The sequence below is a fragment of the Idiotropiscis lumnitzeri genome, chromosome 17 (genome assembly GCF_059441095.1).
Source record: "Idiotropiscis lumnitzeri isolate Australia: NSW breed Sydney's pygmy pipehorse chromosome 17, RoL_Ilum_1.0, whole genome shotgun sequence".
Classification (NCBI taxonomy): domain Eukaryota; kingdom Metazoa; phylum Chordata; class Actinopteri; order Syngnathiformes; family Syngnathidae; genus Idiotropiscis; species Idiotropiscis lumnitzeri.
Window position 1 is genome coordinate 4983985 of NC_142407.1, and position 26532 is coordinate 5010516.

At 43.8% G+C, this 26532-nt stretch overlaps 1 protein-coding gene across 1 annotated transcript in view; it reads right to left on the bottom strand.

Moving 5' to 3' along the window:
* LOC148319820 (rho GTPase-activating protein 26-like) overlaps positions 1-25205 on the bottom strand; it is a 62489-nt gene extending 37284 nt beyond the window's left edge. Inside the window, exons 1-2 of the mRNA XM_088279355.1 lie at positions 24895-25205; positions 24567-24813 (exon numbers count right to left, since the gene is read on the bottom strand). Coding sequence (XP_088135481.1) covers positions 24567-24720 — 154 coding nt within the window. The 5' untranslated portion in view covers positions 24721-24813; positions 24895-25205. The remainder of the gene's footprint in view (positions 1-24566; positions 24814-24894) is intronic.
* Between the last annotated feature and the right edge of the window lie 1327 nt (positions 25206-26532).

Here is a 26532-nt window from a genome sequence, read left to right on the forward strand (position 1 = left end):
AATATAACTGAATTGAGTGTTTTAAGTTCAAACAAAAACAAAGAGTGCAGAGAATTCCCAGCATTTTGGCTATGATACAATACCAAGATAACACTTTTACATCAATCTATTATCTCCGTTGGAATTTTTAAAAATGCCAATGACGATTGGCTTTAAAATGTCAAATATCAACCCAGCCGAAAAACTGTCTATCCCAAGATTTTCCTCGCCGATTTATTCAGAAAATGGCCGACAATTGTAAACGGTAAACCTGTTCAATCCTTTCTACGTTCGGCCGAGCCACGGACTCCACGAGTGTGACGTGAACCGTAACGATAGTCAATTAGAAATCAAACTTGAGGCTTTGACAAGAGTCACAACTAGTGTGTGTAACCACAGTCTAAAGCTAAAAGTTAGCATAGCTTCTTCCTTTTCTTCTTTGCCTTCTACAGTGGCGCCTGGAGATGCTAGTGACCTTAAGTTTAAAAAAAAAAAAAAAAAAAAACTCTGCAAAGTAAAAAATCAGTGCATTTAGCTATTTGGAAAGAACACACAAACACACACCCATAACGCCTATAGTTTTGTGTGTACAGACACGCGCACATACCCCAGAGAAGCATCTCATACAAGGAAATTCAAGTTTATTTTATGGTGTTTTTCCTCTCAGTGCACTTCTTCGGCTCGCCCTAAACTCAATGAATGGCTGTCAGGGCCCAACACACACTAACAATGAATATATAAAAGCGGGGGAACAATAGTCGCCCATAAAGTCCCCCGAAAGAATGAACTGTGAATGCGACGGTGAATAGGAGGCAACAACTGATTGGAAAAAAAAAAGAACTGGCAGAAACAAGAGAAAGAGAGTCACGCCAGTGAGGGATGCCCGGAGCTGAGCAGAGAAACAACCCTAAGAGGCACCACAGATGTCACATTTAAATTTATGGCTCTTGCTCCTGTGAAGCTTTTACGGTTTCTCCAGAGTAAAAATGTGGGCCATGTTGAAGTCAAGCGCCATTGAATGTTTTTGGGAATCACAGTCAAACTTAAAGGTTCAACAAACTCTGTTTCCAAGACGCAATCCTTCCACAGAAAGCAATGGGCATGGAATGTCCGTCATCAGTTTGGTACGCGCATGTTGAAAGTAACTTAACATGCCTTAGCAGGAGTTGATTTCATACGTCACGATTTTTTACTTTTGTCATATAGTGTAAGTAGAGCTACCACTAACGAATCCTTTTACAATCGAATATCTTATCGCTTATTCCTTCAATTACACAGTAAACACCGAAGTGACCAAACATGGCTCCAGGCGTCTCAAATATGGGGTTAAATTTATTTATTATAGTTTTGAAGCAGAAATCTTTGTGATAAATATTTGTGGTTGACCTAGCCGTGTTTTTATCGCCCCCAATCACACATACAAGCAGAGCTCGGCACTTGACCCTTTTGGAAGGTCAGTCCCCTGTCCTCCGGCCGCTATCTGGGTACCCATCCGGCCTCGACCCTCCGGCCTTATTCATAAAAATTGTCGGCACCCGACCCGTTCCGCCCCCCACACCAAAAAAGCATCCGTCCATGACGCCGTCGCGGGAGAGAGGCTAACCACAGACGTTTATTTAAAGACCATTGTTTGTGTATGAAGAGACGTGAGACAGCAATGTGCGTTCAAGCATGCCTGTATTTCCTTATTCCGACATCACGTAACCCGTGCCTCCCACCTGCTACTGGGGCATACCATTACAAGGGGGGGGGCAATACCAGAACCCCTAAAACAACCACTATCTGGCTAATTTGCTTTTCAAATCCGCGTACCTTATTATGGGTTTATTATGGAGTAAGTGTTTCGTCAAACCAAAGTGGGTTAATGGTTTCACTCCCCCTCTCTCTCTGTGGTATTGTCACCCCTCGTCCCCACAATAATGGTATGCCCCTGTAGCAGGTGGGAGGCACGGGTTATGTGATGTCAGAATAAGGAAATACAGACACGCTTGAACGCACATTGCTGTCTCACGTCTCTTCATAGACAAACAGTTGCTAGTGGCGCTTTTGACGCGTTCTGAAGCAATTTTTGTCGTTTGCCCATTTCGCGAATAGGTTCATTACACGCACGAGCGCCGATTCGTGGGCCGGACTAAAATCCACCACCAGCCTTTGTTAATTGAACCCTTTTTTTAAAATTCGTCACCCCCTTTTAATTTAATTATAATTGATTGATGATAAATTTGCCGCAAGTCCCAAATTGCAAATGGTCTTTTTAGTCACCCAATTTGAGACATCATGATTAACAATTTAATTGAGTTTAACATATGGAGATTAGCTAAAAGCAGAAGAAAAAACACGGTACATCAGTGAGGCTTTTAGATTCTCCCTCTTCATGTCCCAGGCCAAATAACTTTGGTATCCTAGCAACAGGCACAAAGTGGCCATGACACCACAAAAAGAAAGTTCTGTTTCCTGCTTCATTTTTTTTTCTTAAAGTATCGTGTATTCCTTCAGCCTTTGTCTTTTACGTCAAGCTCCCTCTTCACTGATAGTTAGATTTGGCATCTACCAGTTGGTTTCTTTTTTCTTCCCCACACCCCCACCCCCTATACTCATTTATTCTGCAGCACCCTTTGACCTCGGTCTCCCGCCCTCATTTTGGAATTTTCTGCCACGCCTGCTGCTGACACAGCCAACACAGACAACAAGGGACGGTTTTCCTTTTTTTTTTCTTTTTTTTTCCTCATCTCTTTTAGAAAGAGCGCCTGTGGGGTGAAATTGCCCCGTGGGCCGCCTCTGGAAAAATCCACATCAGGAATGCGTGATGAGGTCACTTGGCCTACAAATGGACAACCTTGTAATTTTGAGGAAATCACCGAGATTTCAACAGGATTTTTGTTGGAGAATTATTGGACGGGATAGCCTCCAATAATGTCACACTGCATGCTCCAATTGAGTCGTAATTGCAATAGTCAAACAAAAGACACTGGCATGCTAACCAAACAGAAAAAGATAACAGACTGACTGGATCTGAAATGCACCAAAATATAAGGAACAATAGCGGCATTCATCTTTATCACATGATCAGAAGTCAAATTGCATGCTTGATGGGTTGATAGTTACACGTGTGGATTTTAGTGAATTCTCACATGCTGTTATCAATGTTGTTGGGTTTACATCAAATGATGAGGGCTGCTATTGATAGCGTGCCGTCATGGTCGAATTTGTGAAAATAGGTTTTTGTTCCATTTCAGTTTGTATTAAATAAACAACAAGGGATTAGTGTGTATTTTATGTTTCTCAATAAATCGTTTTGTGGTGACCGACTAACATGCCTTTGGAAATAGATACTGTGTACTTGATGACAAAAAAACATACTCAAGATTGTAACATTCAAGCATTAGTGCAAGGTAAAAACACCCATTAAGGCGACTCATCCCACTCATGCATGTTATATATCAGGCCAGCTTGAGCGTCGTAGTGACAGCGAGAAGTCAGGGATAGGATGGAAACCACAATAACCAGATTAGAGCCAGTTTCCAAAATAGCCTCCATCCACTTCCTCCCCGTCGCCCAACATAAGCCTGAACTCTGTCCCAGACAGCGCGCACAAAAAATACTGCAAAACGACTCAAATGAGTGGTGGCAACACTGCATCCCGACAAAGCATGCAGTGCTGCTGAGCAGATTAAATGTGGTGAGCCCTTCACAAGATCATGTTTGATAGCCGTTAAGCCGTTAAAACGAAGCACGGGAATGCTTGATTCACTGACATAGCAAAAACGAGTAACATTATCGACTGAATCCGAAACAGAAGTTATTTGGAGTTACTTATAGCTCAACTTGAGGGGTCCCACTGTACTCACATTATTGGTGAAATTGGGGTCTATAAGCCCCAGAGTGTGCTTCTTTTTTCCAATTTTGTATATTTTTGGTGTAATCAGAGGACAAAACCACAGTCTGCATGTTTGTTTCTTTTGTTCTGCGCTTGTGATCTTGCTGGAATAAAATACCTCCCAAAAAATTGATAACATCTGCCGTTATGTCTGTGTCGCACATTTCTCAAGAGAACTGTTCAGACGCGCACCTGGCAAATGTTGTACAAAAGCACTTTCAAAGAGCTTTTTGTTTGAATGTGATGTGCCGGGTTTCAACTTGTTTGATGGATTATGCCTTTGATTCCAAGTACCTACAGCGTGACAATTCCTCTCGCCAAACCTGGATGAGCCGAACAGCCTGGCAACGGGAAGGCGGCCCGAGTGCCAGCGTTGATTGTAGGTGAAGACAGTGACCCCTCCAAAAATATTGGCCTGACCTTTTTTTTTTATTGCTTATCCCTCCCTCTTTGGCTCCTACAGACACGATGGAAGACAAAACGAGACATTTTTGCAGCCTGGCTGACCGAACTGCTGCGGCAGAAAGGAATGTGACATCCTGTTCTCGTTTGTCTTTAAATAGCTCAATACGACGACACGTGAAGTGATGAACATTGTCGATGAAATAAAAAGGGGAAAAAAAAACAAAGTAACCATAACTGGTAACGTGAAGAGTTCTTTCTTGGCCTAAATTCGCAGATTAGCGGCGCTTGATTTAAATTATGGTCCCTTTAGACAGTGATAATAGCCGTGACGTTTCCATGACAACTGGAAAAACATCACATACGTGTGCTGTATATACAGGACATGCACAAAGTTAGCTACAGCTGGTGCGGTTCTTTCCTCTTTGCTCACTTTCTTTGTCCTTGGGAAGTATGAAACGGGAAGTCCTAAAACTAGAACAGGATGAGGAAATAAATCCCACATTCAGACGTCCCTGCTCCCAACATTAAGAGAGAATGGGAACATGGTTGAAACAATGCAGTGGAAATCAACAATTCAAGGCCTGTAGATACGAAATTGACTAACTTCAGGTCTTTGTACTGTATTAGAAATACGCTAAAATACAGTGGGACGTTGACTTTGTCAAGGAATAGAAACACCGTTAATCTGCATTAATCTGTTCCGTCCCTTAAAAAAAAAACACTGTGTTTATAAACTACAAATGTAAAATTTGTATAATAGAATGTCAAGAAAGAAACTTACTACGCCGAAAGTCACAAACACACTTGAGTCGCATTGTGTGTTGGTGTGCCTTTAAAGGGGCCTCGCCTAGTCACGAACATCCTGAGTCATTCAGGTTGAAGAGTGTTAGCGTATCCTCCATGCTCCTTGCGAGTGTTTTCATTTCGTATATGCGGGTTTGATCGCTGGTCCCGTTCAATTAAGGCATGGAAGTTCAACAGGAACTGTAACTCTCACTCACTTTTTTCACTTCAAGGTATCACGGTAATAAATTTATTACAAGGATGCAAACTGGGAAGTCATCAGCAGACATTTCTTGAGGTACACCGGAACAATGGAACAACAAGTTATGACAAACATAATCTGCTCAGTTGACAGTCAGACAAGTCATTTAATTTAACAAAATCTTATTATTGGGGTTGCGGACTATTGGTAAGAATGTGTACCTCACAGTTGAGAGGTTCTGGGTTTGAATCTTCCTGTGTGAGAGTTGCATGCCTGGGGTTTTTTCAAAATTACTTGCTGGACAATTATGGGAAAAAAATAACTGGGATTAACTGGGTCACGGGCCAAAAATTAAAAAAATAAGGCCAGAAATTCGAGGCCGGAACCATACCGAGATCGCAGCCGGAGGGCGGGGGGACTGACCAGCAAAGAAGGATCAAGTGCCCAGGTCTGACAATAAATAAACTCGATGATTGATTGATTTCAAAATTTATTTATTCAGCTACCTTTAAATACTTGACGACTTAAAAGAACAAGCAGAAAATAAATTAGCAAAAAATAAAATAATACTTTATTAAAATAACAGCAATAAAAAAACAATAAATAAAAAGCTGTCCGTACCTTGGGTGGAATGCCACGGGAATAGTGAAAGCCATTTCTAATATTTAGATTCTGAAGTATTTAATGCGTTTACATTGTGCAGGTGTTGAGCGTCTTATGTGTCGTGGCTGCAGATGATTTGCCAGAGGTGTCTGCAGTATTCCCTCAAATCCAGCTTCAAATGGAATCTGGGTTGGAAAGGATTGCACTTTGACTGCTCTCCAGTCTCCAATTCTAAGAATGACTCAGTATGTCTCATACAGAGGAAGCTGTCATATCATATTACCGCCGTAATCATTTGCTGACTTGTTCTGTCAACAGATCAGAACATTAGCAGGTTAAGACTCTTATATTTGACACCTCCAGCGATCGTTCCCTCGCGTGCTAACTTGCATAAGTACTCGAGCAACAACAAACACTCGAGTCTGCAGAGCTGCATTAGAGTGTGCGTTGCAGCATGCGTTTTCATGCCCGTGTGACACCTGCTGCTGCAAAAGCAAAACAGTTGCAAAGAGGTTAACAGAATTGTATTGTTTTGTAAGGTGATTATTCAGTATAATTGAGTGGTGACCCGTCCGGACATCCCGCCTGAAATCAGATGGGACGGGCTCCAGTCACTTGCAACCCTAATGAGGGCAAGCACTATAGAAAAGGGATAGATGGCTGGATGACTAAAACGTTAACTACAGCAGTGGTGCACAACCACAGCCGCACTGGACCAAACGCAGCAGGCCGCACAATGAAAGAAGATAAAAAGGCTGAAAAATATTTTATTTTGAAAAGTGCCTGGATTCTCTCCGTTACAGCCATCTATGATGGACCCTTAGTACATCTCGAGATGCTAATTTTCTCGGCCGCATTATGCTCGCAACCCAGCAGTCATGGTTTGTTTTTGTCCAGTCATGTTTATGTTTGTTTTTGTCCAGCTGGAGTGGGGGCGTTTACCTCCAGCGCTTCGTTCCGGGTCACGTCCTCATGGCCGGAAAGACGCGCCACCAGCCACGCACCTGTCACTCGTCATGTTCTTGATTACACGACGACTTAAGGACTCCATGCCGACTGCTCAGTGTCGGAAGATTCCCCTTGCTCATGATCCCAAGCTGCGAATTGTCAAACGTCTCATATTTGCCTTCCGTGATTTATGTCCTTATTTCATTTGTGAGTGTTTTCTTTCTTAATTGACTATCTCGTTCATGCTTTTTCGTGAATTGGTTTTCCTTGTCCTTCAGCGGCAAGCGATTTTTTTGTTCCTTGGCTTTCGCAAGCATTTTTCGTTCTCGTCCTGGTGTGTTTTTTCACCAGCGTCCTTTGTTGCACTTTGTTGGTCTCACGTATGAATTCTATTGTTTTTTTGTAAAATAAATGTATTTTTTAAATTCATTTTTCTTCGTCTGCGCTTTAAAGAGTCCTGACCGTTTTTCCAGAGGTTCTGGAAGAACCTTAACATGCCTTTCTCAAAATGTACGCTAGAGCTAGCGTATATCCGTTCTAGATAACTAGCTAGCTAGCCACCTAGCATGCTACCACTAGCATGCGTACCAGTTAGCATGCTAGCATTAGTGTGCATGCTTGCTAGTGATGGGGTATGTATTGACATGCCTGCACCCAATTAGAATGTGCACCCTGTGTATGCGTTAAATGTAGAAAAAGCACAAACAACTACGACTGCACCCTTTAATATGGGATGTTCTCACACTTGTTCTGTGGTGCCTTATATTGGCACATCTCAGTAGAGTGAATGAAAATGTGGCTGCACATTTATTGTAATATATACAAAAGTTTTTGTGTTGCTTCGTTCTTCTATTGTTGTTTGGTGTTGGTTACGTTTCAATAGAGACAATTAACACAATTAAGGTACATAAAATAATAAATAAAAGCCGCTCCATCTCACTCCAGACCCTAATGTCCTCATGAGGTAAGACAGTAAACGGAAGGATGGATTGATAAAACCTCATCTGAATCGGCCAATAAAATCTATTTCTAATTTGATGTCAAATAAATCAAATTTGTGAGAGAACATACAGCATTTGTTTGGCATGCTTCCTATAAAGCCCCCTTTGTACAGATTGCACTAAATGGCCATATCCGATACATAATTGGGGACCTAGCAATTCTCCGCCGGGTTTTATCGACAGTGTATAAGGGACTTCAAGTAATTCTGGTCCCAATGGGAATCTCACTGCAGCCCTGAAGCATCACACATTTTGTTAGTACTCAACCACACGTATGGTGCAAAAATGTTCTAGAATGCAATCTATTTGTTATTGTCATTAGCTCTCCCAGTGTCAAACCGGATCCGAGCAACCTCGGGGATGCAGACTTTCCTTAGCTTTACTTTAATATGAGGTAATTTAAGCAACACTTACACCAGAGTGATAAGATTCCAGTTTAGGTTATTTCAATATACCCTGATCTGAGGGGGTATGCACTTGCTGTTGAGGTTAAATAATAAAAAAAAAGAAACATGGTCCAATGAAGAATAATTTCAAATACAGTAATCACAAACATGCAGAAATGAGTTAAAAGAGAACAACGTGATGGTCCGTTGAGCCGCACCTCGCTACCCAGTCAGAAAAATTAACCTTACATCACCACTGTGTTTTTATCATCATTTCAAAATTCATTCTCTGCAGCTTTTGACCACAACTGAATTCGCACAAGTGTCTTTTGATCTTTTATTTAAAATGTTTTGGTGTGTTTCTCTGCGCTTAAAGCACAGAATTTATGGAAACCAAAAGTGAAAGATTAAAAAGCAACCAAAAGAAAAAAATGAAGATTAACTTGGCCATATTAGGGATTTCCTGTTGTGAGATTTTTTATTTCGGAGCCCTTCTGAAATTACATCTGTTGTAATCAGTTTGATCTATTTGAATGGAACAGGTCTGAAGTAATTAGGTCAAAAAGTTTAGAATCAAGATAATTATATAGCGTCTATCTTTATTAATGGCCATAAACAACAATAATCAGCGCGAGGATTATGTAGATTTTATAGACAAATGTAAATTGCTATGAATAAATAATAAACACCCACTGTCCCCTCCTCACCAGTGAGCCAGACACCGGCCCTAAGTAATGCAGCTTTGCACCCCCAACACACACAGATGAAGCCTCCACACTCCAACCAGATTAGCTGAGCTCGGGCTGGCTGTGCACCCGGTGGGCTACAATCAACCCAACCCTCACCGCCCCCTCTGAAATGAACCCATACTGCATGTGTGTGCACAGGATGCCCGCCAAATGTGCGGGGGTGTGATAAGGCAGAGCGGGACAGTGTGGTAAAATAGGGATTAAATATTCTTAGTGGCCGTTATTTTAAGAGTAGGCGGGATCAAATGGAGGGGAACTGTTCAACACACACACGCACACACCCCCACACACACACACACACAACCACAATTTGGGTCCTCATGCCAGTGGGTTATGGTTTGTTAGGGTTGGCCTCTGGCAACATTGGAGGGATGTCTTCTCTCATAGCCCACCCCACAGGGCACGAGCTCTGTCACTTTTAGTCACGCTCGAGTGCATGTCCTCGGCCGCGCTATCAACACAAACCCTGCTGAGGTGGAATGATACAACACTGTATAGCGTCTACTTTATAGCACGAACCACAGATCAAGTGTTGCATTTCCCCAGAACCTTATAACTAGTAAATTACGGTGTATTGTCACTGATAAATAAAAACGTATATTCACGCATTTATTTTCAGAAGTATTAAAAAGAATGTTTGACAAAATGTGCATGTGTTTTTAATAGAGGTGTCAGAAAAACGCGTTATTAATGGGATTAATCCAACCCCCTTTTAACGCCGTCAATTTTCTAATGAGCGATTAAGACTCATCTTTGCCTAATAAACAAGGTAGTCCCATGACGTAGCGCTGACGCTTGCGAGACCGGAAAAAAACATTAAGCACGCGAAATTTAGGACGCGCCTGCATGGGCTTGCTGTGTGGAGTTTTCCCAGTTTATAGAACTAAAAGCATCATGGGAGTGGTAAAATTTACGTAAATTCAATTCTGAACGGCAAGTTTTTTTTTTTTTTAACTTACCTAATTGTGATGTCCTGTGCTTTTAATGTTTGGTGGAGTCCATTACTTGTCTTTCAGGGCTTGGGCAGCGTCCTTGTTCCACACCCAGGCACGCCCCTGCAATTTCTGGCGCCGGCCCCTGCGCACCTGCAGCTCATCAGCACAATCAGCAACAGCATGAAAGCTCAGCACAGCCAGGAGTCAGGCGCCGGATTATCCTGTTACACCCGTGGTACTTTGGCCGCAGTTGCGAGAAACAGATTAGCATTTCTGGCGCTGTCCTTGTGCTTGTATTAATTCCGTGCTCTGGTGTGCTTCCTCAAGCCTTCTTCCTGTCCGCCCAAGCCCGTGACACCACCGCTTGCCCGAGAAGACCGGACCGCGTCTCCCACTCCATCGCCTGGCCTGCGCACTCCTGACCCGCTGCCTTCACTTGCTTCCCACCGCGTCGCCTGACCAGCGCACTCCGGACCCGCTGCCTTCACTTGCTTCCCACCGCATCTACCACTCCATCGCCTGCCCTGCTGAAGTCCGGACCTGCTGCCTCCACTCACTTCCCCAAAAATAAATCCCATCTCATATGCAGGTTTTTCTCTCACCATTACGGTTCCCCAATCCGTTACAGAATAATCCGGCCAGTACAATGGACCCAGCGACCCCGGATCCCGTCAAAGAAGCCCTATCTATCCAAGGTAGGCAGCTCGGCCGCCACGAAAAAATTAACATTTTTTGAGCTTATGGAATCGGTCCAAAATCTACACCAACAGATCACGCACCTTTCCACCCGGGTCTTTTCTCTCTCTCCCCCCACCGATCCTCCCGTAAGCACTCCCCTCTGCTTCCGCAATGCCCGCTCTTGGCAGCAAGGAACCTTTTGTTCCTGCTCCCGAGCCGTTTACCGGGGATCTAGGCTCACGTAGTCAGTTTATCCTGAACTCTTCGTTAGTTTTTTACTTACAACCGCTAAGATACCCCTCTGATGGCTCAAAAATAGCTTTTATGGTTAACCTGTTACGCGGAAGAGCCGCTAAATGGGCTACGGCGCTGTGGGAAGCGTCTTCTCCAGTGATGTCCTCTGATGCGGATTTTTGCCAGGAACTAAGGAGGGTTTTCGATCACCCAGTCAAAGGACGCGAAGCGACCCGCAGATTGCTAGCCCTCCGGCAGAGATCACAATCCGTAGTGGATTACTCCATAGAGTTTTGAATCCTGGCGAACGAGTGTGGATGGAACGAGCCCGCTCTGAGAGGTATTTTTGTGAATGGTTTGACCGAACGATTAAAGGATGAGCTGGCTGTCCGTGACGAGCCCACCTCCCTCGAGGAGTTGGTCTCACTATCTATAAAAATTGACAACCGGCTGCGAGAGAGAAGCGCAGAAAAATCGCGGAGGGTGGACGGAAAAGCCGCTCCGCCTGTTAATCATTCTGAGCCGTCATCACCCGGCCACTTTCTGCCCTCTGCTGGCCAGGAAGAGCCTATGCAACTGGGAAGGACTGGCCTGGACGCTCAGGAACGCCATAGACGTTTGATTAATTGCTTGTGTATTTATTGTGGAAATACATTATCATGCTGCCTGTCCATCTAGGCCAAAAGACAGGACTCACCAATGAATGAGAGCACATTGGTGAGCCAAATTGCATCTGCTACCGGCTCTTCCCCTCGCATGTCTGTTCCCTCCAGTATCTTATGGCAAAGCAAATCCTTCTCAATCCCCGTTTTAATCGACTCCGGAGCAGATGGCAACTTCATAGATCAAGCCCTGGCTAAACAGTTGGGGGTTTCTTGGGAACCCCTCACTTCCCCTCGAAGAGTGGTGGCCCTGGATGGACATTTCATTTCCTTGGTCTCCCAGCAAACTATATCATTTACACTGATCATTTCAGGTAACCACAGAGAAACCCTTCAGCTGTACCTCATCAATTCACCCCATGTTCCCCTAGTGCTGGGGTTCCCCTGTCTCCAAAAACCCAACCCCTCCATCAACTGGAGAAACTGCTCCATTACCAGCTGGAGTGTTTTTTGCCACTCGCAGTGTCTGTTGTCCGCTGACCCGGCTCCCCGATCTTCCCCTCCGGCTCTTTCCTCGGTGCCCTCCGACTATCATGACCTCTCCCGGGTGTTCAGTCAGGACCTCTCTCTTACCTTACCTCCTCACCGCCCTTACGACTGCGCCATCGACCTTCTCCCTGGAGGTTCCCTCCCCACCAGCCGACTGAACAACATCTCCCGTCCGGAGAGGGATGCCATGGAGACGTACATTCGAGATTCCCTCGCCTCCGGTCTCATTCGGCCCTCTTCCTCTCCCCTCGGAGCAGGTTTCTTCGTTAAGAAGAAAGATTCCTCACTCCGACCCTGTATAGACTTCAAGGGCCTAAATGATATCACAGTTAAAAATAAGTCCTCGCTTCCACTCATCGATCCTTCATTTGAACCTCTCTGCGAGGCCCAGGTCTTCTCCAAACTGGATCTCAGGAACGCATATCATTTGGTCCGGATTAAAGAGGGTGATGAGTGGAAAACGGCATTCAACACTCCCTTGGGTCATTTTGAATACCTGGTCATGCCTTATGGCCTCACAAACGCCCCTGCTGTGTTCCAAGCCCTCATGAATGACATCCTGAGAGACATGTTGAACCGGTTTGTTTTTGTCTACCTAGATGATATACTCATCTTCTCCCGCTCCCTTCAGAAACACCTCCAACATGTCCGTCTTGTGCTTCAACGCCTCCTCGAAAACCGTCTGTTTGTGAAACCAGAAAAATGTGAATTCCATGTCTCCTCTGTGCACTTCTTGGGGGATATTATTGCAAAAGGTCAACTCCAACCAGACCCGTCAGGATCCAGGCTGTGGTGGATTGGCCCATTTCCTCCACTCGCAAGGAACTACAGCGCTTCCTGGGTTTTGCCAACTTCTACCGTCGGTTCATCCGTAATTACAGCAAAGTGGCTAGTCCTCTCACGGCTCTCACCTCGACCTCAGTTCCGTTTCAGTGGACCCTGGCGGCGTCCCAAGCCTTCAGTCGTCTGAAGGACTTATTCACCAGTGCTCCCGTACTCAAACATCCGGACCCGGCGCAGCAGTTCATTGTGGAGGTGGATGCCTCTGACGCAGGCGTGGGAGCTGTCCTGTCCCAACGAGATCCAGAAACCCAAAAGGTTCATCCTTGCGCATATTTTTCTCGTCGCTTGTCCCCCGCAGAGAGGAATTATGATGTTGGAAACCGAGAACCTTTGGCAGTGGTATGGGCGTTGCAGGAGTGGAGGCATTGGCTAGAGGGCTCCAAGGTTCCCTTCCTTGTTTGGACCGACCACAAGAACCTCTCCTACCTGCATTCTGCCAAACGGTTAAACCCTCGTCAGGCTCGCTGGTCTCTTTTCCTAAGCCGCTTCAATTTCGCCCTCTCCTACCGACCAGGCTCACGCAACACCAAAGCGGATGCTCTTTCCCGCCTCTACTCTCCTGCCTCCAGCTCTGACACTCCGGAACCCATTCTGCCTCCCTCTTGCCTTGTGGGAGCTGCCTCCTGGAAGATAGAGCATACCGTGGGAGGCCCAGCGGAACCAGCCAGACCCCCGGACAGAACCTTCTGATCGCCTTTTTGTCCCAGATGCAGTGAGGTCCCAAGTGCTTCAGTGGGGGCATTCCTCCACGCTCACCTGTCACCCTGGGGTGTCTCGGACTCTCCGGTTCATCAGAGATCACTTCTGGCGGCCCAACATGGCCAAGGATACCCCGGAATTCGTGTTAGCATGCTCTGTTTGTGCCCGGGGAAAAGCTTCCCACATACCTCCAGCTGGCTTGCTGCGTCCACTGCCCATCCCGAACCGACCCTGGTCCCACATCGCCTTAGATTTTGTCCCTGGCCTTTCTCCATCCGAAGGAAACAGTGTTATACTCACCATCGTGGGTCGCTTTTCCAAATGTGTACATTACATTTCCCTTCCCAAATTACTCACTGCTCTGGACACTGCCAAGCTCCTGGTAAATCATGTTTTCAGACTCCACGGCATTCTGCTGGATATTGTATCAGACAGAGGTCCCCAGTTCACGTCGCAAGTATGGAAGGAGTTTTGTAAGGCGGTGGGCGCCACAGCCAGTCTCTCCTCTGGTTATCACCCGCAGACTAATGGACAGACCGAGTGGACTAACCAGAACCTTGAGGCGGCGCTACGTGTGTGGTGGCCCGTAACCCGGAGTCGTGGAGTTCTGTCCTTCCCTGGATTGAATACGCCCACAACTCCCTCTCCAGTACTGCAACAGGCATATCCCCTTTTATGGCTTGTTTTGGCTTCCAGCCACCACTTTTCAGGGATCAGGAGCATGCGGTGGCTGTACCATCGGTGAAAGAACACCTCCGGCGGGTCAAGCGAGTCTGGATGGAGGTTAAGGCTTCTCTTGCCCGTTCTGCGCAGAGGAACAAACGGCTGGCAGACCTTCATCGAACTCCAGCGCCTGACTACAAACCCGGACAAATGGTCTGGCTCTCATCCCGTGACCTTCCACTCCAGACCGAGTCACGTAAGCTCACTCCCCGATTCATTGGTCCTTTTCCCATAGTGAAGCTTGTTAACCCATGCTCGGTCAGGCTTAAGCTCCCAGACTCACTAAAGGTTCACCCCACTTTTCACGTCTCTCTCCTCAAGCCTGTCTCCTCCAGCTCTCTTAGCCCTCCGGCCGTTCCCCCTCCACCCACCCCCCGGATCATTGACGACCACCCTGCCTTCACAGTCTCCAGGGTATTGGATGTGAGGCCCCGGGGAAGGAGGTTCCAGTACCTGGTGGACTGGGAGGGTTATGGTCCGGAGGAGCGTTCATGGATATCTCGTAAACTCTTCCTGGATGATACGTTATTAAATGACTTTTATGCGGCTCACCTTGACAAGCCTGGTAGGACGCCAGGAGGCGTCCATTGAGGGGGGTGGCGGGGTGGGGCGGTACTGTGATGTCCTGTGCTTTTAATGTTTGGTGGAGTCCATTACTTGTCTTTCAGGGCTTGGGCAGCGTCCTTGTTGCACGCCCCTGCAATTTCTGGCGCCGGCCCCTGCGCACCTGCAGCTCATCAGCACAATCAGCAACAGCATAAAAGCTCAGCACAGCCAGGAGTCAGGCGCCGGATTATCCCGTTACACCCGTGGTACTTTGGCCGCAGTTGCGAGAAACAGATTAGCATTTCTGGCGCTGTCCTTGTGCTAGTATTAATTCCGTGCTCTTGTGTGCTTCCTCAAGCCTTCTTCCTGTCCGCCCAAGCCCGTGACACCACCGCCTGCCCGAGAAGACCGGACCGCGTCTCCCACTCCATCGCCTGACCTGCGCACTCCTGACCCGCTGCCTTCACTTGCTTCCCACCGCGTCGCCTGACCAGCGCACTCCGGACCCGCTGCCTTCACTTGCTTCCCACCGCGTCTACTACTCCTTCGCCTGCCCTGCTGAACTCCGGACCCGCTGCCTCCACTCACTTCCCCAAAAATAAATCCCATCTCATATGCAGGTTTTTCTCTCACCATTACGGTTCCCCAATCCGTTACACTAATGGTGTCATTGATAAGAGCAAAGTAATTTGTGTGTATTGCCATTGTGCACTGAACTACCATCGCAGCACGTCCAGTTTAAAATACCATTTGATGGCCAAGCACACTGCTGATGCCAATTCTCCAGCCCCTTGTCAAACACAGGCATCCATGGATAATTTGGGACAGAAACCGAAGGATGGATGGATCAACTACAAAGAGACTCACCGAAGCCGTAGCTGAGTGGGTGGCCACTGCATGTTAGCATCGTGGAGGACGAAGGTCTGGCTGAAATACTTTGCATTGCGTCCAACAACTGGACTTACAAATTGTCCTCGAGATACACCATTGCAACCCGCATTCAAGACTTGCAGGAAGCAGAGAAGGCGGAAGCAGTCGTGCTCACCGGTGATTACTGGACTTCCCTCAGTAACCATAACTACCTTGGTATGACAGCCTGTTATTTTGATACATTTCATTTGCACTTTGTTGGCATTTTATATTTCTTATATCACTCCAATTTGATCCCTTAGAAAGGTTGTTGAGATGCTGTTTTATGTGACTTTGTTTGTGTGAGTCAAATCCAATGCTTTGTTTTTTAAATTTAAAAAAAAAAGTAGTTGCATAAAAACAAAAAAATAAATTTTCATATATTAAAGGTATTGGAATTCAATAAAATGTTGAATTATATACATAATATACAAAAATGGGAGGGATTTTTTTCCAATGAATAAGGGGATTTTTGTACAATTAATAATTAATTAAATAATAATTAACATCTTATTAATTTAATTAATTAAATGTGCGATTAACTATGAGTTAACTATGAAAAAATGTGATTAATTATGATGAAATATTTTAATCGCCTGACAGCACTAGTTTTTAATCATGCCTTTCAACAAAGAACTTATTGTATTTGCTTGTATTGATATTTTACAATAAAATCAACGGACGTACAATGGATAATTTGGCCACCCGATCTACTGTTTGTTTAGCAACAAGTTCAAGTCCTCTTTACTGTCTTCGCCAACACTCAACTCAATGAGGCAATGCAGCAGTTAGTGGTGATGCATCTAAAAACATGAAGTAATAAAACACAATTCCTCACTGATTTCAGTACATGAAGGAAAATGTGGACTTGAATGGTTATGATCAAATAGCCACAAGGCACATACTCAAAATGATTAACAATGATCATATTAAAAAGAAGGTAATGAGCCAACGTTTCTAAACTGCGAACATGCAATATTACATCACAGATTATCAAATCCTCTAGGACAACGGGGTACAAAAAAAATCGCAAAAATATGGTGCATCGCCTCTAATTGATATGTTTCCATTGGATTAATAGCATTAGCACAGCAACAACTAAAAGGAAAGCCAATGAAAAAAGGGAGTGAGGATTGGGGTTGAGTCTCTTCAAGGCCACTCTGAGTGAACACAAAGAAAAGCTTACTCAGCATTCTTTCTTGACATGTTTTGAGTATCTTAACAGACGGCGCTTTGATGGAGAGGCTCAGAGTGATGTTGACATTTGTTTTCACGCAAACTATGGTTACTTTGGTTTAAGATTTGTATTCTTTTTTTCCAACCACGATTCCCTCTAAACAACCTTCAGCTATATGGATATGACAACAATCACTATTTAAAGCATTTTGATAATTTGGTAGTAATTGGTGTTATTGGTTAAGCCTTAAAGGAAAGTTATTCCATATTTCCTCAACTTGTGGCTATGGTTCTTGTAGATGCCTCGCCCGAATTAGCGGCAGTGTGTGTAATCTAATTAAAAGGGAAGTCAACCCCCAAAAAATCTTTTCAAGAATATGTTTTATGCAGCCCCACTTGTCAAAACACGACATTCTGATTAATATTGTATTTGTTGAATATAAGTTAAAGGGGAAGTCAAACTCCCAATAATATTTCCAATAAAGCGTTCAAATGTGCCTTTATTAGTCTTAACGGCATTCTGATTAATATTGTATTTGTGGCGGCACGGTGGCCCGACTGGTTAGCACGATGGCCTCACAGTGAGAGACAGCAGCGGTCGTGGGTTTGATCCCGGCTCCGGCCTTCCTGTGTGGAGTTTGCATGTTCTCCCCGTGCCTGCGTGGGTTTCCTCCGGGTACTCCGGTTTCCTCCCACATTCCAAAAACATGCATGGCAGGTTGATTGAACACTCTAAATTCCCCCTCGGTATGAGTGTGAGCGCGGATGGTTGTTCGTCTCTGTGTGCCCTGCGATTGGCTGGCAACCAGTTCAGGGTGTCCCCTGCCTACTGCCCGAAGATAGCTGGGATGGGCTCCAAAATGGGTGGATTTTAATGCTTAAACTTATATTCCGCAAATGCAATATTCATCAGTGTTCCATATTTAGCCTAGTGGGCCATGCATAAAGATATTATTGCAAAGAAAGTTTCGGTTGACTTCCCCTTTAAGCAATAAAATCCCCCCGTTTGCATACATCTCAGTTTAGCCACTTTCTGTCAACTGAAAATGACAACACAGTTGCTCAGAGCTCAGAGAACGACCAATCATGGCTAAGCTTCAGAAAACAGGTCAGCTGCGATTGGTCATTTCCTGAACCCTAAACATATGTGATGTCATTTTCAGTATACAGAAAGTGACAAAAAAAAGAAAGCCACCTGAGAATCTTAAAAACAGGTGCATAATGCCGCTAAATTCATATTCCATAAATGCAATATTAATCAGAATGTCATGAATGCCATAACATACGGGCGATATCCTTTAAATTTTTATGACAACTCGCTTGGGGTTACTTTGTTTGAAGACACAAAAGGTCTACGACAGTCTCGAGCTTGTGAAACCGGCTCTTCTCCGTTCACGTTCAAAGCTTTGATGTGAGAGGAAGATGATTGTTTTTAAAGTTAACGTACGTTATGTTCCCTTTAAGCCCCACCTGTGGAGCGTCTCGTACACATGGGAACATGGCAGCTGCCTTGCACTCCTGCATGTCTGGGCAGTCAGTGCTCAATAAGCCTGAGGTTTTCTTTCTTTCTTTTTCGATGCTTGAAACATTAGAGCCACACCTTCTTCTCGACTGGAGGCTGAACGCTTCCAGTTCATTATCACACACTCGTTTTGAATCCATGCCCGCGAGGCTGAGAGGCAAATGGAGACCTCAAGCCGCAGATTCCTTTTTAAGAGGTTCAGAGGACAAAATAAATCACCTTTGGCTTCCTCTGCTGTTTTTTTTTTTTTTTTCCTTAAGGCTGCCGCGCCACCACGTTGGTATAATGTGGGAGACAGTTCTCCCAACAATTTAGGAGGCTTTAACAAGTAAACTCATGCTCTATAATTAGTTGAAGATTGAGACTTTGCCACTTCGGCCAAGGAAGTTCTGCATAGAGGGTCAGATGCAAGGGTTAATGTTGCAAGGTTCCTTCCTTTTTTTTTTTTTTTTGATTGAACAACCTGGATGGACGTTTGTAATGTACAACCAGGACGACTCAATATATTCCCTAATGGTGAAAACATGCATCTGAAGCCATATCCTAGCACTTTGTATATTGTCTGCTAATATTTTACTAGGCAGACAGTGCCACAATTGTCGCAACACCACTGGTATGTCGGAAACTTTGGTCAGTTTCCAAATTGTTCAACATGTATTAGTTTGAACATTGAGATTCAATTATGGGCTGAACTTGAAAACGTTTTTTACAAAGTCATTATTTGGGGTTAAATTCACAATGTGTAGCAATACTGGCGGAGCAAGGATTTTTTTTCCCATGAGAGCGCCAAAGAAATCTCAATCGGTCCGCAAAGCAAACAAAAATTAATTTAAAAACCTCAATTTTGTTTTCAGAAAACGCTGATAATCATTCATCATTTGTTCTCTATGGGGGACAGGAAATCCAGGAAAAAAAATTATCTGGCCTGGCACCCCGGGGGGCCCCAAGCATATTTTAGAGAGGGCCAGTGCCCCTGCAGCCCCCACTAGCTGCGCTAGTGTCTAGCAACACACAAACATAACCTTCCCATGGTAAAACCCTCACGCAAATAGAAAATGTAAATAGAATAGAGAGGGAGTGTAGGGAGGGGCGTGTCCATATAATCTTTTTACCAGGTTAACCAGACCTTCTCTGTTGGCTCACTTGTGGTAAAACTTTAACATGCCATCTGGCAGCGGTAATTTGCCAAGCGTCAATTTAACAATAAGCCTCGACAATCACCTGCAGTAAAAGTTGATTTTTTTTTTTTTTTTAAGAGTAAGCGAAAGTGCAGCTGCATATTTTCCTGACCGAACAGCAGCAAGCCCACACCAAGCATCGCAGTGCTGACATTGAACAAATGGAGTTGACAATCGGCAAATTCGACTTAAGTGACACAATTACACTTTATTTCTCTTCTCTGGAAACATTTTTCACTCAATTAGATGGCAGTGGTGTGCCCAGACATTAGTGACTCATTTCTAAGCGGTTGCTGCAGCAACGAGGTCGGCGTGAGTAGCTATGTGACCTGGAACGAGAACACGTGCAAGTAATGCCACGATGCATCGAGAGGCTGAGTCACTGCTGTTGCGTCAAGCAGTGTAATTTGATGAGTCAACATGATGAAATATTCAAAGGTCAACTAATGACTTAAGAAAGCACTTGTGCATGCACAATGTTGGGCGTCAAGTCCACTGGAAGTGCAATTTAAATGGGATCTATTGTACAATAAATGAGCTACAACATTGCCACTGCGAATGGAAAAAAAAATGTTTGATTGGAGATTTTGGTTCTGTCTGAATGTGAAGAGAAATCACATTTTTTTTTTTTTTTTTTTTTTATAAATGAGGGGAAAAAAATATTCACACAAATATTCATACAGTAGTACCTCGAGATTCAAGTTTCATTTCTTCCGTAATCAGCATTTCCCAGTGAAATGAGTGGAAATCTGTTCTAGACCCTCCCCCGCTACCCAAACAAAAATTTGATGCAAAGTGTATTTTAATGGGGACAAATATCACTCGATAATATTGGACATACTGTAATGACACATTTAAATAGAATTAAATGCTTGTTGTCACACTCCATCCATTGAATGGACATTGTGCTGCTCCTTCAGTTGTATCTGCATTACTGCACACACCAGGAATTATCTCCGGTAAAAATGTATCTCATTATTATTTGATGCGAGCAACAACCAGCCCGTTATGAAAACCTGCACTGCCCTGCAATCAAACCCAAGTTATGAGAATGGGAAATGTTCATTATACCACCACACTAGCAGCACTGCGAGTGTAAGGTGATACAGTACCATGGGATCATTGCTTGCAAACGATTATCTTAGATCCTTAAGTTTTCATTTTATCTGTTTATTTTACTAATTGAAAAAATTTTTTTGAAGCTTTCAAATCAGAGACGCGGCACACGAAGCTAGGAATTTGCCATTTGTGTGTGTATGCATCTATGTGTGTGTGTGCGTCATTGCAGTGGCGCACAGTGGGGGTTGGGGGTCTTCCTCAAGCTGTGATGTACTATGCTGGTGAAGGAAAATAGGGCAGGATTGCCCTGATGCTATTGTTCCTTAGCATTTGCGCGCACACACACACCCCAACACACCCCCACACACACACACACACTCAAAAAGCATGCTGAATATGCACGTATTATAAAAGATGCATGTCTCTTGGGAGTCGAAATGTTTTAAGATCGTGCTTCATATATGGAGTATTCACATTTCAAGTCCTGCTGCAAGCACAGTGACAAGCAGCCCTCCAATTCGCTCCTCCACAACCTAGATTCCATATTCAAAAGGAAAAATAAAAACTAATAAGGTCATGCTGTCCTTTTTTTTCTCTTTTTCCATTTGCCCCTTGGCACATACTCCTCAGGAGGACCTTTGAAAAGCAGTTCTGGCTCTTTCGGCCCGCCATAATTGACAATTAGTTATGGTGTGGTGTGCATGCGTGTGTGCAAGGCCCTCATCTATCAGCACATTTGACAGTCGCGCTACGCAACGGCTGCTATTAGCCAGTGGGTGGCTGCGGAAAAACAAAGGCGCAAATTAAAGAAGGCAGATGACGGGAGGGCAAGAGGGCAACAGGAGTAAAGAATTCCCATTCTGCATTGAGTCATTTACACAAAAGCGCTAATGTTGAAGGTCCGGTTTGAAGTCAAATACAGGGCAAAAAGGCAAGGCCATTATCGAGACAGCACTAATGGTCGGATGCAGGGCTGTTTTTAAGCGACCGCAGCTTCATTCACGTGCCGCAAAAATATGTGTGTGCAGACACACTGCGTACTGTAATTGTGGCTGTGAGGCTGTCATTATAGGGCTCGGTGTATGCCTTTGCAAATGTCAGCCTGTGTCATTTCAAAACACTGTTACTCTGAATTTAAGAAAATATGTACAATAATTTGGTCAACAATTTCAAATACAAGTTACTATGGTCCTTTTTACAGAACGTAATATTTCAACCTTTATGTGTGAGCGAATAGCTGCTTTTGAAAACAATATTCACTCCTCAGGTGTAACATCAGCCATATAAATATATTCTTCACATCATGTCAAAACGTAAAACCTGATGATGATTTAAAATCTCAAGTGTGTGACCAAACCATTTTATTGGCGCTTGATATGTAGAGAAGTATTGCAAAAGTCATTTGTGAGACAATCAGCACCACTGGTGCAGTGGTATCATGCAAGAGCCCTCATTCTTGTGACCCGGGTTCAATTCCCGGTTGGTGTATATGTTCCTGTGTTGACATAAAAGCAGTACATAATGCATTCTCACATCCTAATGAATTCAATCCATCTTAAGGCGTTGTCCTATCACCTCATCACTCCAACTGCGTGCTGGCGTGCGCACATGCACAGCTCAAGAGCTCATAAGGAATGCACCATATCCATATTTACAACATATGTGCACAGAATTACAAAGAAACATGCATTCCAAACGAAAGACGAGCCAGCAGTGACCTAGACTCTATTCGCTAAGACTTTCCAAATACTCAATTTAAAGACAAAGGAACATTTTGATGTTAGGCGTCTCCTCAGAACAGCCGATGTGCAATTTGCCTCTTTTGATTTCTGCACTTGGAAACAATCGCCTAAACAAAATAACATGAGCAATAGCTAAGGCTACTACGTAATCCAGTGGAGGGAAATGGTACATGAAATGTCTCCTGATGAGCAGCAGCACTCTGTTAGGACAGCAGAGAAAAGCCACAATGGTCATTCATGTGGATTTTCCAGATCTCTCCAATGAACAAAATAGATGTACAACAGCTGAAAGAGATGACACCGTTGAAAAAGAAAAAAGGTAGCTTGCCGAAAAAAAGTGGATGTTTTCAGTCAGTTTTGTGTAAAAGTTAAATAGCCATGGATAGATATTCACCGCTATGACTCACTTTATTAATTGCATAGACCAAGTACACGTCCACTTCCATCAGCCATTAGCATCTTGTTTACACGATGAACTTTGTTGTAGTCCAATCTGTTATCGACATTCAGACAGCATGGGAGCCTATTTACACCCTCCCGCACATACCAGCACTCACAAGTCTCTGATACACAGAGCACAGCACTCCCAGTGTCTCCCAAGTATAAGCTAATAAGAATAGATTCGCTGACAACTTCGGGGGGGGGTGGGACTCTCGCATTCTTACACCTTGATCACTAACAAGGAGCACTTGAACAAGAGGGGCGATGTGCAACTCCCACGCTCACATTAGGACGTTATAACATCCCATCTGTGTCTTGAGAAATATACTCGCGTGTCACAACGTTAAGCATGCCGTAGCAGAGGAGATTATTTCGTTTTCTACCTAATCGGGCTGTGGAAGAAAGTGAAATATGGGCCAGTTTTAACATAGGCCAATTTTAACATAAATATGTCCACACAGACTCATCAAAAGTGAATTGAGTGAGGTTTCCTGGGTTGACACAGTCAGGGATGATGCTAGCTGACTCAAGTTGTTTGGTGCCTACACACGCTACAATAGAAGGAGAAATAGAAAGTAGAAAAGGGCCAAAGACAAGTTTTGCAGAGACATATGGACAATGCTTGTTAATAGCTACCGTGACACTGCACATCTACAACACAGAGAAATGCAAAGAAAATAGAGTGAGGTTGCCCAGGCAGGGATGGAGTTATGTTGTTTGCTTCCATAATAAAGTACAAATTGAATGAGAAAGTAAATGGGACAATTTTTAACTTAATTTTGTTGTTAAATGTGATATTACTGGTAACAATAACAATACAGACTGGTGTAAATTGAATGAAATAAGATTCCCTTGGTTAGAAAGTTATCATGTCAATGTTGATTTATTTCTGCTGCTGGACTGACTGTCAAAAACAGCTGTTGACGCACTAATTTCCCTCAACAGGAATCTGGATGCTTGGTTTATTTGATTGATACGGTTGTAGTGTTGCATTGAATTTGAATAAGTTTAGCCCAGAGCCTCACTTTTGCCCTGTGAAGAACCCAGAACTAAACCACGTTCCAAGAGGGATATCCTCTTTTATTGTATTGTACATCACCAATGGAAGTTTAGCTCAAAGCCTCAAGTTCTGCTGCCGTTGTATTGTGCCTTTGAATGTGAAGGAGTTCAGCTCAGAGCCTCAGGCTTCTACTTAAAGGCTAAGAAATGTCATTTTAAAATCCAACTAGCAACAAACTAACATCTAAATCATCTATTACAGAGTGAAATGAGTGAAGTTGCGATCGATGTTTGAATTAATTCTGTGATAGTTGTTTTCAGTTTTTGGACCGATTCTCAATAAGTTGCTTTTCAATTGAGATGCTACTTTTCTTTGTTTTTTTTTATCCTGTAATTGGAATTCTAGCTCTCTGATTTAGGTTATGCTGCCGCTGTAGGGGGCCTTTCAGCGTATAAGAGTAAGAAACCAAGTTATCTTCAGTGGTCATACGTTTTTGTTCTATTACAGTGTCATTAGAAGTTTATGTCTGGGTCCTTTGCCCCTCAATTTGTCAGGTCTTCATTTTTAATTGTGAGAATTATTTCAAGACATTTACCAGATTTATTCACAGTTATGAGTTGAGCACATTCCTTAATGACACTGGTAATGAATAAAATGTTTAATGAATACATGATTCTCATTTTGTTGCATGTTGCATAATCTTTGCAAGAAGCAAGTGTACCTAATAATTGTCACCTGCTATAGTCAGCAAGTGTTTTCGTCTCCATGGACATCAAGTGTGCAGTCATCAAACTTACTTTTGAGCGCCTGGATGAGCGCCTTGCCATCCTTGATGAGCTCCTTGATGAACTTGCTGGTCTTGTCCAGCTCTACCTCGTGAGACTTGAGTCTCTCCCTGAACTGCGGACTATCCAGGTAGCAGTCACTGAACTCCAGGGCGGGCAGTCCCATCTTCGCCCCCCTGCTTGCACACAAGCTGCTGGGACGAGCCGGCAACAATAAAAGAACCAGAGGCGCGATCCCTGACGTGGGTTGCTATAGGGGCTATAAAGGAAGGATGCAAAAATCCGATTACATGTAAACAAATGTGTGAAATGTTCTCGAAGAGGAGGGGGAAACCCTTACCTGCATAACCTTGCGTAAATATATCATGCAAAGCCCGGGTTAGATTCAAGCGCTTCTCTGAAAACGACACCAGTGCAATATCCAATGGGAGTAAATGTAAAAAGTTCGCAGAATAAATCCAATATGGCAATATAGCGTCCAGATGCTCATGTAAACCGGTGCTGCATTCCTGTCGACCGAGTCATGCCGGACCAGACAGTCCAACGGGGGTGATGGTGAAAGCTGGAGGGAGGCTGCCCATACAATACGCGACCGAGACCCGTAAAAATTGTGGACTCCTCGAGTAAAGGCTTCGTTTCGACAGCTCGCGGTCAACCTACCGCCACCCGGGTAATCCGTTGATTGACGTCTCTCTTGTCCAATCGGATGCGTATGAATGACTCAGGGGCGGATGATGTTACTCCCGAGATTTCCACGATTTGCACATGTGAAAACGCACTCATTGTCATTTTCCCACCCCAAAATACCGCAGTGCGGGGTCATTGCAGCAAAAGCATTAAGATTATATGACAAGTAATAGTTTTAGCCCCATTTCGCTCAATTGCCTTTATTTTTTTAATGAGGAAAAAATATATATATAATTAAAATAGAAATTCCCTTCTACCGCCATATTTGGTGGTATCGCTGTCAAATTCTTTACATTATTGTTATGAAATACACAAGTGGGGTCATTTTTTTGCCCACGGTAGGGAGATTCACTTGTTTTGAATGTGGTCATGGTGACGTCACGGCAGCCAGCATGACAGAAGTTCACGAAGGCTCAGTTGAACGCCTTTAGCGGCTCATTTGCGTCATCTGTTGGTATCAAAGAGGCACTACTTCTATTTTCATTTGACTTAAATTTACCTTTGAACGTCTGCGTTGAAGAAAGCTTCACGTTAACGATATTGTCTCACAAATACACATAACATGGTAGCAGTAGTAGAATTTGTAGTAGTAATACTACATTCGAAACCCGAGAGTCTAAAGTCACAAATGTGGTACAATTTCAAGTTAAATCAAAAACCGATGGGAAACAAAATAGGAAACCATCACGGTCAACAAATCTCGCGATACCTCACGGAAGAGTTTTTTTTGTTGTTGTTTTGTGATACCACCTCAGAAGGGGGTCAGTTCAAGCAATACAATTAACTAAAATATCAATTACATACTCACATCACTTTCTTGGTAGTGTTCTGTTACGTATCTGTAGAGATTAAATGGAATGCCAAAATAATCGAGGTTTAGGTTGTCACTATCCTCAGAATTTCACAGAAAGAAATCAGTCCAATTAATTTCCTAAATGAGAGTAAAAACAATGTCAGAATATTAGCCACACTTGTACAATCAAACGACAGCCAAAGCAGAAATACTCAAAAAAAAAGTCAAAATGTTTATAATTCTCTGAAGTGCAATCTAAAAGAATTGCATATTATATACTAGATGAAAAATACGGGAAACTGGGGGAAACCAAAAATAGTACCAACAAAGTCAAATACATTACAAAAATGCAACCATATTCATTAAGGTAAAAAGAAAAAGTTGTTCTTTGCTGATTGAAAAATGATAGTGATACAAATGAAAACATTCTCCCACTTGTCAATGTGAAGACAGCAAAAGCTAAAATTTTCAAAATACTATTACATATTTATTTACAAA